This window comes from Polyodon spathula, chromosome 2 (assembly GCF_017654505.1).
Source record: "Polyodon spathula isolate WHYD16114869_AA chromosome 2, ASM1765450v1, whole genome shotgun sequence".
In the NCBI taxonomy this organism is placed as follows: domain Eukaryota; kingdom Metazoa; phylum Chordata; class Actinopteri; order Acipenseriformes; family Polyodontidae; genus Polyodon; species Polyodon spathula.
Genome location: NC_054535.1, coordinates 91,985,693 through 92,006,133, shown reverse-complemented (window position 1 = coordinate 92,006,133; position 20,441 = coordinate 91,985,693). Strand labels below are relative to the sequence as shown.

The following is a 20,441-nucleotide window of genomic DNA, read 5'->3' as shown; positions in this document are numbered from 1 at the left end:
TTTATTCTATAAACTACTGACAACATTTCTCCCAAATTCCAAATAAAAATATTGTCATTTAGAGCATTTATTTGCAGAAAATGACAACTGGTCAAAATAACAAAAAAGATGCAGTGTTGTCAGACCTCAAATAATGCAAAGAAAATAAGTTCATATTCATTTTTAAACAACACAATACTAATGTTTTAACTTAGGAAGAGTTCAGAAATCAATATTTGGTGGAATAACCCTGATTTTCAATCACAGCTTTCATGCGTCTTGGCATGCTCTCCACCAGTCTTTCACATTGATGTTGGGTGACTTTATGCCACTCCTGGCGCAAAAATTGAAGCAGCTCAGCTTTGTTTGATGGCTTGTGACCATCCATCTTCCTCTTGATCACATTCCAGAGGTTTTCAATGGGGTTGAAAACATGCCATGCCTGACTACATCTTTTTTGTTATTTTGACCAGTTGTAATTTTCTGCAAATAAATGATCTAAATGACAATATTTTTATTTGGAATTTGGGAGAAATGTTGTCAGTAGTTTATAGAATAAAACAAAAATGTTCAATTTTACCCAAACACATACCTATAAATAGTAAAACCAGAGAAACTGATAATTTTGCAGTGGTCTCTTAATTTTTTCCAGTGCTGTATGTATGTATGTATGTGTGTGTGTGTGTGTGTATAGTATAATATATATATATATATATATATATATATATATATATATATATATATATATATATATATATATATATATATATATATAGCCACCGCAGTAGTGTGGTCCCTTTTGGTGACACTGCCCAATGCTATGCAGGCAGTCGCGGTTCAATGCGGTCTGAAAAAGCCCTGCTACTGAAGCAGGCTTGCGCAGGAGACACAAAGGTAGGGTCTGAGAAGCTGCTGCCCTCAAGCCCAGAAGTTCTGGAACATCATACCATAAGCACTCTGTTGAGCTGAATATCTCTAAACAGGTGGCTATTCTCTGCACTCTGCCATCCGACAGCATGGACTGGAGTCCAAGCACACTCCTAGACAGAAGGCTGTCTGAGAAAGTGTGACCTGGCTCTTGCATGAGTTACTGTAAGCCCCAACAACAGAAGGTGACTGGTGACAAGTTGTGTGTGGGCTTCTGCCTGTGCTGGTTCCTCAATCTGCTTGAGCACTGGTCAGTAACGGGCTAGAACCAGACTGTTATTGATTCGGTGACTTTAGCACCGGGAGGGTACTCTAACGGTATGGCGTACAGTATAGTACTGGGTTGATACTGGAGCGGTAACCTCGGTCCCAGTTCGGTACTAGTATGATACAGGGTTGGGAACGGAGCAGGTCGTGACCTTGGTACTGTACCGTACGGGTCCACCGGTCCACAGTTACTGCAGGTAGTAATGTACAGGGATGCCCATCTGTAGAAGTCACTGGCAAAACCACTCAGTCAGTGCACATACGAGACTGAGGGATGCCTGCTTTTTAGATGTATATTATTTATTTATTTATTATTTTTAGTACATAGCAGGAATCAATTTTCTGCAGGTGCTTCTGGTCTCGACATAGAAGCCGTCGTTAGCATTCTGTTCCCAAAGGATCCAGCACATTTAGTCTGTAAAACCTTGTGAAGTATGGGGTGTAGTCCATACTGCAGCACTGCAAATGTCAGTGACAGATGCACCCTGGAACAACGGCCAAGAGGTAGATATACCTCCTGTGGAGTGACCAGTGACCTTCACAGGAGGGGGCAAATTGGCTTGCTTATAAGCAGTCTTGACTATCTCTGCAATCCAACTGGACATACTGTGATTACACAGGGCTTTACCGTGGTACTAACACCCTTTGTAATGGCAACAAGACACTGTGGATGAGACTGCATGCAAGCAATCAACACCCAAACCACATATCTTGGTCCTTCACAGTGCTGCTGAGCCCAGCAGCTGCTCTTACTGTACCTTTGCAAAGAAACAGAATATAAAAGAGAACACTTCTCTACAAAACAGTAATAAACATTACAGTAATATAATATTTCATAAAAAAAAAGGAAAATAAAACATCACGTAATAAAAAACGAGAACAAATAACTCCAGCCGGAGCTATACAGCCTGGAGGGAGAGCACAAGTCAGCCAACTTACGCTTGGGAAGGAACGACAACTCACTGGCTTCATGCGGGGCACAAGGCCACAGTGGGACGCAACAAGCAACAGGTTGTAGTGCACAAATAATAATTAATTACTAAAAACTATTACAGTGATTATTTTAATATCACAATTTTGTGTAAAAACACAATAATGCAAATATACAGTATATAACAGACAGAGGTAACAAGTACTTATCTGAACAAGGCTCGTCCGTCAGGTTAGTCTTGAAAGGAAAAAACGACGTTGAGGACTGTGACCATTGTGCTTTTGTGCCCTCGGGGGCGAGCCATGACTGAGTCACAGGCTCTGCGAGCAGCTTTGACATATCTTACTCAGGTTTCGGGGTCTTTAGGAGGTAAAGACCCATATGGATATGGTTACATTTCATACTTGAAAGGGAACCATACCCAGTATGTCGTTATTCTTCATCATACCTGGATGAACAGGAGAGTCCAACAATGATCGTGCTTCAAATCATTCCATTTTTTTTTTTTTTTTTTTTAAAACAGATTCATGTGTAATGGAAAATTGCATTTTTTTAACTGGTTATGTGAGCTTCATAAGGAAAAAAAATCTTTAAAAAACGATGAATTGGGCTCTCACTTTATGGTAAGAGAGGGAAGAAGCTACCGTTACTTCAAATGTTGGACTAATGGCTTATTTCTCTCTTATTGAAAAGTCTGTATGTGAAGTCATTTGTTAACAATATTTCACTATCTCATATAATGTAAACTTGCCAGCATTGACCCGTTCATAGAAGAAAAGAGGAACATTAATAACATGTCTAGATATGCTAAAATAAGCTATAGAAACAATACTTTCTTTAGCCCATTAAAAAACAAACAAAATAGACCTGGAACGAAATTGGGGGTTTCACATGACGACATCCTCATGCGAGGTGAAAAATGACCAGCACGCATCAAGTGATATGGTACATATACAACTAACCAGAGACCCTGCAAATAAGAACCGAAATACTAAATAAGATAAATATATATGGAGACAATTTCACTTGCTGGTAAATGTTTTCAAGTTATTCTACAAGACAAGCAACTTTGCTCTCTATCTGTCATTTTTTTTTTATTTATCAGAATTTCACCTTAAAATTTCTACTAGGTTTCAAATAAATCAAAGTCTACGTCAGTGTTGAAGTACATCAGAAGTTGCAGCATCAGAAGGTTTAGTTGAGTGACAGTGAATTTTGGATTGGTTTTGAGCTCACAGGCTGTTAACCAATGGATATGTGTGCTTGGAAAAAGGAAGGTAGGCAGCAACCTAGTTTCAGTATTTATTTGGACACAGGATCTGATAAAATTGGTAAATTACATTTCTATAGAGGTTCACCATGTGAATTTTGAAAAATATTGTGCTGTTGTACCTAAACAAATAGCATGCTTTTTCTGTTTTTTTTTTTTTTCAAGGTTTGTTTTTTTTCAAAGCTAAATTAAGTACAAATTATTCAGAGACATGTGAACAATGTGCTGTGTTTACTCATGTTGTTGAAGCTGACACCCTGGGATCCTTCAAGAAGCTGCTTGATGAGATTTTGGGATCAATAAGCTACTAACAACCAAACGAGCAAGATGGGCCGAATGGCCTCCTCTCGTTTGTAAACTTTATGTTCTTTATGTTCTTATGTTCTTATGTCTGAGAGCAGGGCTGCTACTAGACACTGTACTTTTTGTGTGGAACAAAGCGTAAATGTCACTTCTTGCCATTAGAGGTTATTCCCTCACCCAATAATACTCTTAAAAGATATAAAAGGTGCATTTCTCATGAACTCATTTCAGCTGCTTAAGATAACTGAATTAATACCATGAGATATGTGTTATGCTGAAGCCTAGCAACTTCTGTTAATCATAGCAACTGAGTTGGAAGGGAGCTAGTTCATTAGCTACTTTTAATACATCTCTGTGTGTTTGCCAGTCTTCACTACTTATTTTGTATGTTATAGTGTACTCAACAAAACATAGAAAGAATTATACTTGCAAAGCTTTATTTTTCCCCCAGTGTGAAGTTAAGCATCATCATGTTCTTTATGTAGTACTGAGTAACTGATCACGCTTTATTTTAAGGACCGTCTATTAACTATTAACAACCAGCTAATAAACATGTTCGTACATTGTATACATTATTTATTTTTCTGTTAATTGTTAGTTCATATATAATTGGCCAGCTAAAAGTGCAAACATCACAGGACGTTATGGATAATCAACTCCATTTTTTAAATCGGTTAAAATTGTTACTGTAGTAATGCTTAGCAAATTAAATCAGGTTTTTATTAGTGGGTGTCTTAATCACAATGCAAAAGAGCCAGGCTCGTCTGCATTCGTGGTTATTAGAGCTTTTAAACTCAGCTCACAAGCAGGGAACAGAATCCATAATGGCAGTGCATCACACAACACTGCCCGTTACATTACTTTATAAAGATCTTAATGTACAACCCTTAGCTCAAAATGAACAACCTTTGTTAACAGTTAACAAACAAAAAAAACAGCCCTTAAAATAAAGTGTGACCAATCATTTTAAGACAATTTAAATTTAGATCAGGTGATGTTACTGTCTGTATAGCAGTAACAGCCAGCTCCATCTTGTGAACAGCTGCTGTGAATTAAGTTTCCTCTTGTATTACTGGCTTTACACAGTGGCTGTGTTCTGTATGGCGCTGTCTTTTACCACTACACACACCCTTTGGTTCCTCTAGTCCAGCGGTTTTCAAACTGGGGTATGAATCCCCCCGGGGGGTACGCAAGCTCTCATCAGTGGGTACACGAGAAAGATCCTGTAATGGCGAACAATGCATTTTTTTTTTTTTAAACCACGTTGTAGTACTTTGCGTATTAGCAATCGAATCAACAATGTTGAATCTCCTTTCAAATAAAACCACAGCCGTACTGGTGTATATTTCCTTTCTGTTGGGCAAGGTTAACGCTATAAACACCCAGCCGGCTGCTGACAGTGAGTTGAGCGTTGAGCGCACACATGAATAATTTGCATATTTAAATAGCAGGGCGTTGGTTACTGTAGTCTGTAAAACAAAACACTCACTTGTTCTGCACTGGAGCTGGGGCGACACGACTGTTATCTTTACTTGCAATGCTTGTGTGTGTTTTTTCATTATTAATTCATTTGTTGAAGAACTCCTTTGTCGTGTGAGTGCATTACCCTACACCTCCACACCGATAATTATTAATAAAAGCAAAAGCACAATATTATTATTATTACAAAAATGGAATCGCAGGACATAAAAAATTTTTTTTAAAAAATCAATCCCTAAAAATCCTGGGATTGGAAAAAAAAGTGTCTGGAATTGAATTCCCTACACCAGACCTATTGACTGTGTTCATATCGTACAGCGAGTGCCCATCAGCAAGCTTGAATTGTCTTGCAGCTGATTAACACAAACAGACTACTGCACTAAACACTTTAACATTTAACCATTTTCCTCACTTTTGACTGCCTGAAATAATCATCCTCTTTTCTACTTCAAATTAGTTTTTGGAAATACTCACTTCAAAACAATGTGCTTAATTCTGGCTGGATTTGACACTGCACAACACAATAAAATAAATAAATAACCTGTTTGCATTTGCACTGTGGTTAACTAATTGTATTTAATTTTGTTTGTTTTTAACAGCAGTTTTCCATTTACATTACTTAATCTAGTGATTAGAAAATACCATACTTTTTTCTGTTTTCGTAGGTATATTATGACCCTATCTCAGATGGGGGTACGCGGTAGACTAGATCATTTGGAAAGGGGTACGGGGCCTAAAAAGTTTGAAAACCACTGCTGTAGTCTGTTTACATATGTCTTTGGTGAAAGAGAATCTGGAGACTAGAACTGATAAACTGCTCCTGAACTTAGCACAGTATATATCAAAAACAATATTTGGGTATTTTTACTATCAGTGAAAATGTAAGTTAAAGCAATATAGCATACTAAAAAAAAAAAAAAAAAAAAAAAAAAAAAAAAAAGACTCACAAAATCCACGTACGATATTTTATTAACCTTTATTGGTGATATTAGTCACTCAAATGGGGAGTCAAAATCCTGTGAAAAACACTAAATTAAAGTACGCTGGCCATTTGCATAGGATCAGTAAGTAAAAAAGGCCTGGTTTTCCCACTGGATCTCATAACACATTCTTTTTTTACATAAGTTTCTTTTACAGTTTGAAAAGCTGCTTTAACATTAAGAAATGCACCTGTGAACCAACTACGTAAATCACTTTTAATGACAGCAACCAGATGTCCCATTAGTGAGATTAATACTTGGGCAAAGAGGTCAGGCAGTAAGCAATTTATAATTATGATTGTGGAGTCAAACCTCTATATTTACTGTCACCTGCTACCTGAGGCATGTTCATCACTAACTGATATAAACAGTGTTCACCATTACAGTGACTCTCAAAAGTATTCACCCCTTTGACTTTCCACATTTTATTGTGTTACAACATGGAATCAAAATGGATTTAATTAGGAGTTTTTGCCACTGAGCAACACAAAAAAAAGTCCATAATGTCAAAGTGAAAAATAAAATCTACAAATTGTTCTAAATTAATTACAAATATAAAACAGAAAATAATTGATTGCATAAGTATTCACCCCCTTTGCTATGAAACAGCTAAATAAGCTCTATTTAGGGGTAGGAGATAAGAACATTTCCAAGGCATTGAATATCCCCCGGAGCACAGTAAAGTCCATTATTAAGAAATGGAGAGAATATGGCACAACTGTGAATCTATCTAGAACAGAACATCCTCAAAAACTGTGCATCCGGACGAGAAGGGCACTAGTCAGGGAGGCCACCAAGAGGCCTATGGCAACTCTAAAGGAGTTACAGTCTTCCACGGCTGAGCTGGGAGATACTGTGCATACGGCAACAATAGCCCAGGTGCTTCGCAAAACTGGCCTTTATGGGAGAGTGCCAAAAAGAAAGCCATTGTTGAAAAAAACTCAAACATCAAATCTCAGCAAGAGTTTGCCAGAAGGCATGTGGGAGACTCTGAGACCAAGTGGAAGAAGATTATATGGTCTGATGAGACCAAAATAGAGCTTTTTGGCCTCAATGCTAAGTGCTATGTTTGGCGCAAGCCTAACACTGCACATCATCCTAAGAACACCATCCCTACCGTGAAGCATGGTGGTGGCAGCACCATGCTATGGGGATGCTTCTGTGTCAGGGCCTGGAAAGCTCATGAAGATACAGTGCAAAATGGATGAAGCAAAGTACAGAGAAATCCTGGAGGAAAACCTGCTGAAGTCTGCAAAAGACCTGGCACTTGGGAGAAGATTCATCTTCCAGCAGGACAATGACCCCAAACATACAGCCAAAGCCACACTGGCGTGGCTTAAAAACAAAAAGGTCAATGTTCTGGAGTGGCCCAGTCAAAGCTCGGACCTCAATCCAATTGAGAATATGTAGAAAGGAGCTGAAAATTGCTGTTCACCAAAGGTCCCCATCCAACTTGACAGAGCTTGAGCAATATTGCAAAGAAGAATGGGCAAAAAATGCAGTGTCCAGATGTGCAAAGCTGGTACAGACTTATCCAAATAGTCATGACTGTAATTGCTGCCAAAGGTGCCTCTACCAAACATTGGCTCAAGGAGGTGAATACTTATGCAATCAATTATTTTTTGTTTTGTATTTGTAATTAATTTAGAACAATTTGAATATTTTATTTTTCACTTTGACATTATGGACTTTTTTTGTGTTGATCAGTGGCAAAAACTCCTAATTAAATCCATTTTGATTCCATGTTGTAACACAATAAAATGTGGAAAAGTCCAACGGGGGTGAATAGTTTTGAGAGCCTAGAGACTCATGTGAAATTATGTGCATTGATTATGCTGAAGTAGACTTACAGTACAAGAATAAACATTCCCTGAAAGATCTGTATTGTCCCAGAGGCTATTTCACCAGAATGCCTTTTTCAACACTACATGGGATTATTTCCATAGATAACTGGTGAGCATTTTTTTCAATGGGCTCATCCAGTTTATATTTCCTGTAATAACCACCTGGTTTATGCAGCATCCCTTCTACCTACCCAACTTGTTATTTTCATGTATTATTCAATCAACTTTTATTTTACAAAGGTTAACAGGGGATTTCAACAGATGTAGGATTTCAAACATGAAGTACTATTACAGAGAGAATATTTGTAATGCTAGGAGAGAAGTAAACCTAATTTCACAAACAAATCACAAACTCTAGATAAATGTTCTTTCACAGACAATACAACTAAGTGGACCTGAGCTAATTTACTTTTAAAGAATTGGAAGCAGGTTTAAATTACGTTTTTTTGCTCATCTTCTAACCTAATAAGTTCACTGAGTACACTTGTGTTGTACTGTTCTGTTCACATGGATCAAGTTAAAATGCACAGTGGGTCAACGTGACACAGACACTGTGATACACTAAACAGAAAACGATAGACAAAACAAGAACACTGTCAATAGTAGATGGTTCAGCATGGTTGCAAAAAGTACAAAATATAGTACAAAGTTTCATTTTCAGAGACAACACAGATCACATGCAACCATTTATTAATTAGATCTTGTCAACAAATGCTTGGGTGGAAACAGTTTGCTCCGAACAAAGTGACCTGAACAGCAAATCCTCTAATCAAGTAACATACCCTGGTAAAGATGGGATTAAAGTTTGTTCTGAGAAAAAAAAAAAAAAAAAAAAAAAAAAAAGTGTACCATTACAGGGGACAAGGTTTCTTTGAATATTTCTTAATGTTCTCATTTAAACTGTTTGGTTTTACTAAATTCTATGACCCTAGCCTTCGGCAAATGGTAGCGTGGATTTAGAACAACAATAATAACCAGAGTTGCCAGCAGCTATAAGGCTTCCAAGCTACCAGCTTCGAAAATAACACAGAACACTATTTTTAGTTTAATACAGGTTAGGTGTTGTGGTATTTAGACACTCCCATGCTGGGACTCTGGAAGCAGGTTTTGCATATTGCATAGTGTAATGTGGTACAGTTGTCAATTTAGACTCCTTTACATATAACAACTTAACAAACATTTCAATTGAATTACAGTAAAACATTTAGATTTTTAAATAAGATATTTTAAACAATTTTAGTAATAATAAAAAATGAAATGAAAAGAAAACAATCTGACATGGCCCCATGCTGGACTCAAACCAAATACTATTCGCTCCATTTTTTTCCAGGGTCAACTAGCCTTAGTCATGTACTACCATACCAAACTGAGAGCGATTTCGGGCAAAGGTTTTTGTTAATGGGCTGTTAAATTCCTTGGCAGACGATAAGAAATAAAAATAGTGATAATCCTCGAGAGGCAATGAATGTTTTTGATAGAACACATATGGGTTCCTTTGTAACAGTGCTCGGAAGCCTAACAAGCATGTCAGTAACATAGAGTACATCCCCTGCCAGAATATCCCCTTCATTTAGATCCTTTATTTAACATTGTGTTATCAAATAAACTACAAAATGACATTGCAAAAGTCTCCCAGAAGCAGTAATAGTAGAACAATATTTAATAATATATAAGTTAGATTTCAAAATTTTTCAACTATATGTAAAACTACAAAGCGTTACGTAATTCAATATGCTAAAGTAACATTATTCAGTAAATCTCATTCGACTTTATGAAGCAAAATTAGTTAATTCATACGAGGCACATATCAAAATTTTGGTAGAGAGCCGCAAGACACATACCTGTTTGCGAGCAAGACATTTTAAATACTAAAAATTGTTTAAAAAAGTGTTTATTCTCTCAAACATTAAAACGAAATCTTGCACTTACTCTGTGCAGTAGTTATTTCTCTATTTCAACATACATTTATCAGGATACAGTATTTTCAAATGATGAATGAAGACCACTTTTCAGAGCAAGACAGGTTCGCATAGCACAGTGCAATGAGTACCTGATTATGCAGAGACTTGTGTAAATTGCATAAACCACATTGGACTCTTGAAGGAGCTGCTGGAGTCTCCTGTGGTTTCTCAGGATGCTGTGGCAAATAAAGAGTCAATATAAGACGCGATTTCCTTATTTTTCATTTTGTTTCATTTACAAATAATAAAAAAAACAGCGATTCATTTTGTTTAGGATTTTAAAAACTACTGGCTCGTAATAATAATAATAATGTATTTTAACATGTATTCATAATTTCATTTAATTCTGTTTCTTTTCCATTTAGACATTTAAAAAAAAGTAAAAAATATTTCTCTCTTGCACATGATGTAAATTATGAATATGTGTGACTAAGGTCATCTCAAATACCTCTTGTTTAATTTTGGGACAGACGCTTTTTTACATCTCCAGTCTCATCATGATAGAGCGGTGGCGAGTGTATTTCTGTTTATTCTGTATGTATTATAAAATGCAGTGTGGTCCAATGGTTAAAGTCCAGGGATTGTAACCAGAAGGTCACCGGTTCAAATCCCATATCTGCCACTGACTGACTCATTGTGTGACCCTGAGCTCCATCCTGCAGATGAGATGTTAAATCAGTGTCCTATTGTAAGTGACTCTGCATATAATGCACAGTTCACAGCCTTCCTCTGTAAAACACTTTGCGATGATGGTCCACTATGAAAGGTGCTGTATAAAAATAGATATTATTTATTTATTTAAAATAAAATATATTGAGTTATTATAAAGCAAAATACAACTGCCCTGATTTCACCAAACACACCACATAAAAAATACATGTTTGCAAGGATTCTTTTTGGTAAGCTCTTCCCTTGAAGATCAGAATGCTCGTTTTCATGACTGCTCCATCCTTTTGAGAACTTTGTGGATGACACATGCACTGTATTTTGAAAGGGATTACAGTACCCGCTCATGACGAGACGCAAGATACATAAATACAACATGAATTTTAGATCTAAAATACAACATTTAAACAAGCATTATCTAGTCTAGCACCCACTCCAATTTTATAAAACGATTTGGCATGGACGATATTCCATACTATAACAAAACTCAAATGAGTTTCAGTGCAAACAAACTCCCTCTGCCTTTCTGGCTTCAAGCCTCACACTTTCGTGTATTACTTGTGGAGGGTTTGCATAATGCCACTGTCTCCACGAAACGAACAAGCATATATTTAAAAATGATCAACCACACATCAGGGTTTCACTCGAGGTGATCGAAAAACGCATGTCGAAGGTCATCAAGTGACGAAATATGCAGTGAACATGCAGGCTGAAATAAACTGGAGAGAAAAAAAAAGATAATAAACATGAATGAATACAGAAAACAAAAACAATAAACTTGTATTTATTTTTAGTTTTTCTCTCTTCTATTTTCCCTTTTGTTTTTTATTTTTTCTTCAGATCATTCAAGCCACAAAGTGTGAGTCACCCAGCATTTCACTGGGAGCCGCACTTGAACTGCCCAAGAGCCGCGGTTTGGCCACCTCTGGTACAGCCTAATTAAACCAATGAAGACCTACAATTTCTAAATGAAAGTTAAGTCAGCATCGTATCTAAAATTGAATTTCACATAAGGAAAAAATCTATTTTATTAATGAAGAATCACATTTCAGTACCCTACAATATCCATAAAGATTATAACTATTTTTAATATATAGACTATGGTTGCAGTAATTGTGTGGTATAGATTTTAAGACATTTTGCATTGTTTTAGTGTCCTGTCCAGGCAGTTTCGGATATGTCCGTCTTTCAACCACTCCCCAGATAGAACAATGAACCAAGGCTTTCAGTTACATTATTCTTGTTTGTGTACTTTTTAGAAGAAGATGAGTTTCCACAGTGACCTGATCTTCACCATGGACACCTCCTGCTGAAACACTGTATTTCGGTAGTAATTTGTGACAAACCAATTTCTAGTCAGATAACACCCTCTGGCATGCAAAAGATGCAGGACAGGTTAACTAAACAGCACATTGCATTGACCTCAATTTTATCGTGACGTATAACACAACATACTTTGCCATTTTTATAGCTGCCCATGGTTGCCACTATATATCATAGCAAATCCTCTGAAAATATTTATGAGTTATATGTGACCATTTTAATCCCAAAACATAATTGAGAAAACTTCTCCTTTACATGCCTATGGGCTACAGACATAATTGGATTATTTCTTCAAAGCAGCTCCACAATAAACGGACTGGGAAAACATACGGTCAGGTTCTTTACCAAATACTTTCATAACAGACAATGAAAAGGGAATTATACAAAAGGAATAAAATATTTGCGTCATGGTCAAAGATCACTTCTGAGAATCATTACATATTGATAAATTATTATTATTATTACTTTTTTTTTTTTAAATCAGAAAATGCTTTCATATTTACCGATACATTAAAATGTACCTATGCCTTGAAACAACCATGAGGGTTTGTCTAAACTTTATTAAATATAGAAATGCTGTCTTTACTCAGCTGACATTAAAATGTGCTACTGTTTCTTAAATGCAAGTGCCTATTAATATCTGAGCATAAAACCTGCATTCTGTTTCTATAAAGCAACCAAGCATTGAGAATATGCCAGTTAAATCAGGACAACTCACAGCAGGCACGTTTCACAGAAATAGCAGCTAAGCAAGGCATCACCTCGGGGGTTGGTAGCCCATCATTTAATCCAACTGAGACACATTTCAAACCATTTCACTGTTTTTATTCAGGAAGACCAACCCCAGAGCATTTGAACCACTGTAATTTTGCATTAGTAATAGTTTTATTCACTCATAGTTTGTGGGTTACATGTACATGTCTCCCAAAACACATTTGAATTGAGGTATTTCACATTCACACTCAGTGCATTACACTGTCGGTCCACATGGGAGACATGAACAATACCAACTTTTTTTTAAAGAATTGGAAAAAAATGTAAAGTTTCATTTTACTTTCACCCCTTTTTTTGAAAAATGGCAAATGTCTTAACAGTTATCGCATGCTATCCCTTTCAGAAGACAACACTGATGGCAAAAAAAGGCAGACTGCGCTAGAATCTTTGGTAACCAGGAATTTTGACTGGCTAAGAGGAACTTAATGATGTGTAACTGATTTTATCTTAACAGCTCTCTAATGTCATCATCGAAGACTCATTAGAGCTTTATAAGCAGGAGGCGCCTCTGCTTAGCTCAATACATTTACATCATAGCTATGCTGTGATATGCCTGGTGAGTAGGTACAGGATGTGGAAAGCAGTGAGAATATTATTCCTAATCCTACACTCATAGTACCAACCAGTGTTCCAGTATTTCCCTTTGGAAACTTTCAAACTGGGTTTCACTAGTTATCATAACAACCAAACCAGCATATTCGGGTCTTGCTATATCTCAGAAACCAAGCAAAGATTTTCTCACTGGCTATGTGGAAGATCTGTATGAGGTGAAGTGATGACTATGGCGAGGTAAGACCTTAGCTGTTTTAAGTTGTAACAAGGTCACTATTAACAAATTACTTTCAGAAACAAAATGTAATCAGCCATTCTGCGACAGCCCGTCTAAGAGTTTAAACAAGTTTTACTTACCATCTATTTTACAACTGGGGATATAGAATACATTCCAAAAAAATTACTAAAAACGGCTTTGAAAGAACTACAGGTCCTAGGAACACCACTTGTTCTATTGCACATCACTATTTTTAGAAGCTGTACCAGACCTGCAGCAGCTGAGACCCGACAGGCAAGGCGCCTTCTTAAGACTGATTCGGTAGTCTTCCCCTGGCAGACAGACTGGGGTAGGCAGACAGAGCAACTTATAAGAGACAAAAGTTCCTTAAAGATGTTAGCCAATTACAAAACAAAATCAATAACTATGTAGCTTTATTCTCCCAAATAACAGATTGCATCAATAAAAACAGTCCTGCCAGTTTCAACCTATAATTGCTCTTAAGCTTAAACCAGTGCTAAAAATCAATGGTTACAGCAGACATTTCAGTCAACTCACCACTTCATGAATTGATCGATTGAAGGCGTCGTCCTCAGTAAGAATTAACAAAATGATAAGTGCCATGTAAACATGGTGTGAATTCCTGTCCTCCACGTGATAGAGAATCTCAAGGATTGGCATCACCTATAAGGAAGAGACAAACATTTAATTCACAACATACTGCCACAAAAACCACAAAGAAAATAACAGCACAGTAACTGGCGTTTACATGCTTGCAACTACAAATGGAAAACAAATGATGAATATGGTAAACTGGTAACTGTTACAGTTCTACAAAGATACTAAAAATATGGTAAAGAGATAGCAATAACTATAGCAAAAATGTTTGTCTACTTGACTTCGTGTCCTGTAAGTTTGTCCTAATATAGTTTAAAAAAAAAAAAAAAAAAAAAAAAAAAAAAACATTGACACTATACAGCACTGACACACATTACAAAATGATAGTACAAATACAACTAGCCTAGGTATAAATAGCCAGGTTTGGAATGGAATGCCGTATAATGTCACCAGCTAACTCAAATTTACACATAATCACAAGGTGGCATTGACAGGTATTGGCAGAGAAGGCGTTTGACTTCGACCAGTAGGCTAACACCATTTTGTATGGCCATGTTCATAAATGCAATATATCATAGGGTTACCTAGGAAGTTATGAAGGAGTTGAATTAACTCCAGTTATGGCTCATACCGTATCTGGCTCATTTGATCTACTTATTAGAAAACACTATGTTCGGATGGCATATTCAAATGGAAGTACATTTTAACTAGGCTTTTGAAGAGCCTCGTAATAAAAACAGGTATTTGAAACATGGGAACTGGTCAGTTTGCTACGTCTTAAAACTGCAGCTTGAGGGCCAGGCAATAAAACAAAAAAACGGACCAGGCACTATAATATAGCTATGTTATTATGGTAATTCCAGGTCGTAACTATGTACCTGTTTCTATATTCGTCACTCTAATTATTTAAAATGGCAACACAATCTTTTTTTTTTTTTCCACTAAAATATAGAAACCATTTAACAGTCTGTCAGGATATCTCTTGTTAATCCCACATTAATGCACAGCCACAAATTCTGAAGTGTCCCAAGGGCTGATCTTCCTCACATGTGAGACTCATAGGATCGCCCGCTGAAAGATATACATGCTACATTTAATACACTTTGAACCTGAAAAGATTAATAGAAGATACTGGAGAAGGTGTCAGCTGTCCAAAAGGTCCCATTTTGTCATAGATACACTATAAATGAAGCAGACAAAGTGGAGGAGTCTCAGACGGAATACATTTCCATCTTTATTTTCAGTATGTAAAGCTAGCATGGTCTCGGTGGAGCCATGAATCAGGAGGACGCAGTTGCGTGTGAACAGTTGCACTGAGCCTGCAGTAATTGTGTGTTTTAAGCCACTGCTTGACACCTGCTCCCATAATGAGCCTGTTACTCCAATGTAGTGTTTATAAATGCAATAAACTCCCTCTGTGGTCAGCTCACAGTCTGTATGTTGCATTTGATTTGGAGACCTCTCTCAACAAGGCCTGGCTGTTAATATCATTGTTCCTAGTTGCCTACATTCCGCAGTCTATAAAAAAGGTTATATACCTGAGAATTATCCCACAAATGAGCTGGAGAGCCTTCTAAATCCCACAGCGACAAGGGGGTTGTTTAAGACCTCTGGATCATGAGTGGGATAATTCTCTGTACACAGTGCTGACTCAGCAGATAACCCTTTTATGCGACAGCTGAGAAATTTCCTGCACATTAAAACTGTACATTTTAAACTTTAGATTTGTTATTTATGACAGACTTTACTGTCTGTCTTTATATCGAAGTGTAGTGTGGTTTAGACAAAGCTATCGATTGGTACCTCAATATGTTAGAAATGTACCCTGGTATCAAGACTCGTTTCGTGTTGTGAGCTATTTACGACATCCCTTTGTTACGACACTTGCCAGACCTACATACAATAGCAGAAGTGTCACAGCGAGAGAAAACGTGCATGTGAGATCAGATTCTTTTACTTGTTGAAATACTTTTATATGATCTTTAATGATGTACAGGATAAATCGGCTGCCGCACGTCTGAATGCTCATGACATAATCAAACAATTCGCCCTGCAGCACACTAGTTTGATTGTGACAGTCATGTTGTGAGCTGTCTAAGCAGAAATTAACAGAAATTAACAGTTTGCGGCAACTGGTCACACACGAAATTAGAACAGCAGGGTATATCTGTAACATGCCGAGGCACCAAACAATAGTTTTGATTCGCACAGGACTAAAAACCACCATTTGAAATATCTTGATATCAGAAGCCATGAATCAGGTAGTTTGTATCAAATACGAATTCTGCCACATTAAAAGTGTTACAGAACCAGCAGTGTCACCAGGGTGGATATCTACACCCTATAAATATATAGTATTACTTGAATGCTAATACTGTGAAATTCCTCTACTCCAAACCCCAAAGGAACCAAGTAAAACTGTCATATGCTCCCAACAGAGAGAGCTCTTCCGATATGTCTTTCTATTGAGTAAGTCTTGATGAGAGAGTTTACCATGTAATATCACAAGTTTACACTTTTACAGCACATCACAGCTCCCCTTAGAAGGGTTTTGGAGCAGAACTAATACTCAAAAGCCAGATACAAGACAAATGTCTGGAGCCGTGTTTTAAAAATATTCACCTAATCTATATCCTTAATAGCCTAGAGTATGGAATTCCAAAGATGTGCAGCATAACAGCTGAAAGCCTTAGCCCAATATGGGACCAGGAGAGAAAATCAGTACCCTGAGATTTCAAAGTGTGAGCAGGGATGTAGGAGTGTGCAGTTCTGTGTGGAAAAGGGATCCAAGGCCATATAATAAAATCACCATACGGTAACTTACACCAACATAACAACAGTTGGTTCTACAGTAAATTCAAATGTGCCCGAGTAGTGGCTCAAGGTGCTGTGGGCCAACCGTCTGGACACCAGCATAGGGGTTTTAACATCCTCGGCAATGACGCAAGTTTTTTAAACTCGATCATGCTGGTCTAAGAGTGCTTTCCTATAAAGATGGGGAGATTAGTTACAGCTAGGTTCGGACTGGAATTCCGTATGAAGTATGTGTCACCAACTCAAATTTACACATAATCACAAGGAGGCATTGACAGGTATTGGCAGAGAAGGCGTTTGACTTCTACCAGTAGGTTAACACCATTTTGTATGGCCATGTTCATAAATGCAATATATTATAAGGTTACCTAGGAAGTTACGAAGGAGTTGAATTAACTCCAGTTATGGCTCATACCGTAAAATGCTGATTAAATAATTAGTGCTTAAAAGGCTAAAAGTGGTTTACTTACAAGATTATCCATGTCTGTTCGAGCAAGCATGTAGGTTCTGAAATTGGTATTTTGATGAAGCAAAGTGTACAGGAGTAAAGTGGCTTGGTCTGACTTCTGCTGCTCGCACAAAGCTGTATAAAGACTGTTAAAGTTGATCTGAAAAGTATGAGGATGGGAAGATGGGGGGGCCGAGCTATCTGTAATGAAACAAAAACATTTCAGTGAATGTATATTACAGCAGTTCCTAGAGCGGATGTGCAGGCAAAAAACTGGGTGACAAAAGCATAAACAGTCTTCTCAAAACATGGTTTATATCAAGTACCAAATAAAAGGTTCTAGTAAATGTATCAGAATTAAAGATTTTATATATATATATATATATATATATATATATATATATATATATATATATATATATATATATATATAGTCAGCCTTTATCTATTAACTGTTCTGAAAACAAACAAAATGTTGTACAGCAGGTATGCATCTTTAAAACTCTATACATAGCCAGAAAAAACAGCTTGTTTACAGACAGACCTTAGGTGGTGCCATTGGGATGGGTTTCGTTCAACCCCTTGTGTTTTGCAGGAAAATCCAGGAGTTATATTTATTAGCTGACAGGAATGAATAAGAGCTATTTTATGTATTGTTATGGGGAAATGCTTAAAAACAGTAGTTCAAGGTTCACATCAATCTGCTGTTGATTATTTGGGAAGTTCCCTCTTGAAAAATAACATGTGGGAGGCCATATTGTACAACAATTACATATACAACAGTTACTCACTTGTACTAAATCTTAATCAGTTGAGGGGAATGTATGTTCTTCACAGAGAGAAATAACAACCTCTGCCTATGTTTGGTCAATAATTGCTCCTATTGGCTGTAAAATAGCAGTAGCTTGCGGGCTGTCTATAGAAGTTCTCTTAATTCCTAGAACCTTATGCTATTGGAGAACAAAAGGTCCTAGGTCAAATTTTTTTCAGAACCAAAGATACACACCCCCATCAGAATGAGATGACAGAATGAAGAATTAACATACTGTCACATTTTGATCACTCTTAGCAATACTTTTAAACACAAGGGAAAACAATTGCCACCAGAAGTACATCTGAAAAATGAACAGTAGAAAAGTCTACTTCTACTCCTCAGTATTATAGTGAAGACATACAAACAATAAATAAATATGGGAAAAAGGAATTAACTCAAAACTTGTTTGCTAATCGAAAACTTAACTAGCGACTGGAGGTGTTGATAATTTCAACCCAAAAATCATCCCAATCACTTAATCATGCAACTTTGCACATGCAAAACTACAGAAGCCTCTTTTGTGTCTGTGTGTGTGTGTAGACCTTTGAAGTCCAATTCGCTTCATTTTAACTGAAAACAGTGGTATCCTTTGCCAACAAAAATACAATTTTGAAGACATCATCATAATAAACACCTTTCACACAGTGTTTTCATGACAGAGTGTAAAGATGTGGCAAGTTCATTCCTATGTAGTGTTTTGAAAATCACAAGCACACCATTTATAACAGAACAAAACATTTGGCCTAGATCTGCACCCTCAACAACCTTGAGGATTAGCAAGTCTATTTTCTTTTTCTTTTGCCTTTAGCATAAAATCTCTCTAAATGTGAACTTATAATTGAAAACCACAAACCTTGTGTGTTCTTAAAAGACATGACAGCTTGTCTGTAAGGGTTAGATGTGTCCACCCCATCTGTAAGATTGGCTAATACAAGCAGCAGAAGCAGGCTCTGATTGGACAGTGGCAGGGGCCGTTCTTCATCAAGATTCGGTTTGCTTCCTGCTCCTCCTAAGGTAAAGACTGTCCACAAGCCACCTGCACAAGAAAATGAACAACCTATATCTTTGGAAAAGATGGTTCCTATCCCTTGAGTTACAGAATAGTGGAATCTTGAATGGTCAAGGTTCCCTTAGAACATTCTAGGCTACTAGGTACTGTACTTCAGCTTACTTTCCATGTATCTTTTGTTGAAGGGAAGCCCATGCTTTCACTTTTTACTAACCTTGAAGACGATAACACAACGCTCCCAGCCTTGGCATAGATACTGCTGTCAAAATTAATGTCTCATCTCTGAGATGTTTGAAGATCATGAGAGAAGTTCCTATTGATTTTCTCTATAAAAATGCCTCACTAGTCTCCACATGGGGGCATGCTAATTCTTCAGTTTAATGATTTGCAGCATGTAGTCAAAGGTTTTTAGAGGTCTGGCCTTGGAGCTTCATTGAGTTCTATGGTTTCCTGCCTTTACTAACAAATATGAAATTGTTTGTCAGTGGAGTAATTAAATTGTGCTGAAACAAACTTAACACTAAACCTCAAACAATATAAAGAAGGACTGAATGGAATTAGAATTTTGAATATAACAAAATACTGTCTGAATCATAAAAGGAAAAACTAAGTCATTCCACATTTCATAGCACGCCTATTTGATCACTTGCATAACGTGTTACTGTTCCAGATGTGCTGGCTTTCATCAGTTTGAACCTCCTAATAAAGACTGACCAGCTCACACTTACATATGTATACTAAATACAGTCAGCTTATGGCTGAGCATGTCTCCTTTCCTGTCAACGCTATTAATCATTTAGGTTAGACAACAGATTTAAAAATGTGTGCATAGTTCCACTTCAAACCCACTTTACATCATGATGGGAAAACAAATACAATTTTAATTAAAAAACATGCCAGCTGAAACAAAAACAATTTTTTTTTTTATACTGTATATTTAAATAACTGCATGAGCAAGAGTACACTTTACAGAGTTTATGTACACTAGTACAGGAGAGTGGTGTCTGATTCAAGTACTCGCAAATTGTAATGATCAGGTACACGTCTCGAGCAACAATAGAGCTCAAAAATCCCACCGCAACTATCAAAAACCACAAACTTTTAAACCAGACTTTTCAATATCAGTCACAGTGCTCTTTAAAATTCCAAAATACTGTGCTATTTCAGACCAGAAATTTCAGTTTCCAGAAGTGAAAGTACTCTATTTCCAACTTTTTTTTCAATTGAAAGCACAATTTGCTTTCCTGTAGTCATTTTGCATTAGT

General features: G+C 36.9%; 1 protein-coding gene across 5 annotated transcripts in view; it reads right to left on the bottom strand.

Annotated features, from left to right (window-relative positions):
* Window positions 1-20,441, bottom strand: part of dym (dymeclin) — a 186,001-nt gene that overhangs the window by 100,216 nt on the left and 65,344 nt on the right. For all 5 annotated transcript variants that reach the window (XM_041234531.1, XM_041234554.1, XM_041234539.1 and 2 more), the window contains 3 exons: window positions 19,021-19,203; window positions 17,376-17,554; window positions 14,032-14,157 (listed from right to left, as the gene is read on the bottom strand). In XM_041234531.1, the coding sequence (XP_041090465.1) occupies window positions 14,032-14,157; window positions 17,376-17,554; window positions 19,021-19,203 (488 nt within the window). The remainder of the gene's footprint in view (window positions 1-14,031; window positions 14,158-17,375; window positions 17,555-19,020; window positions 19,204-20,441) is intronic.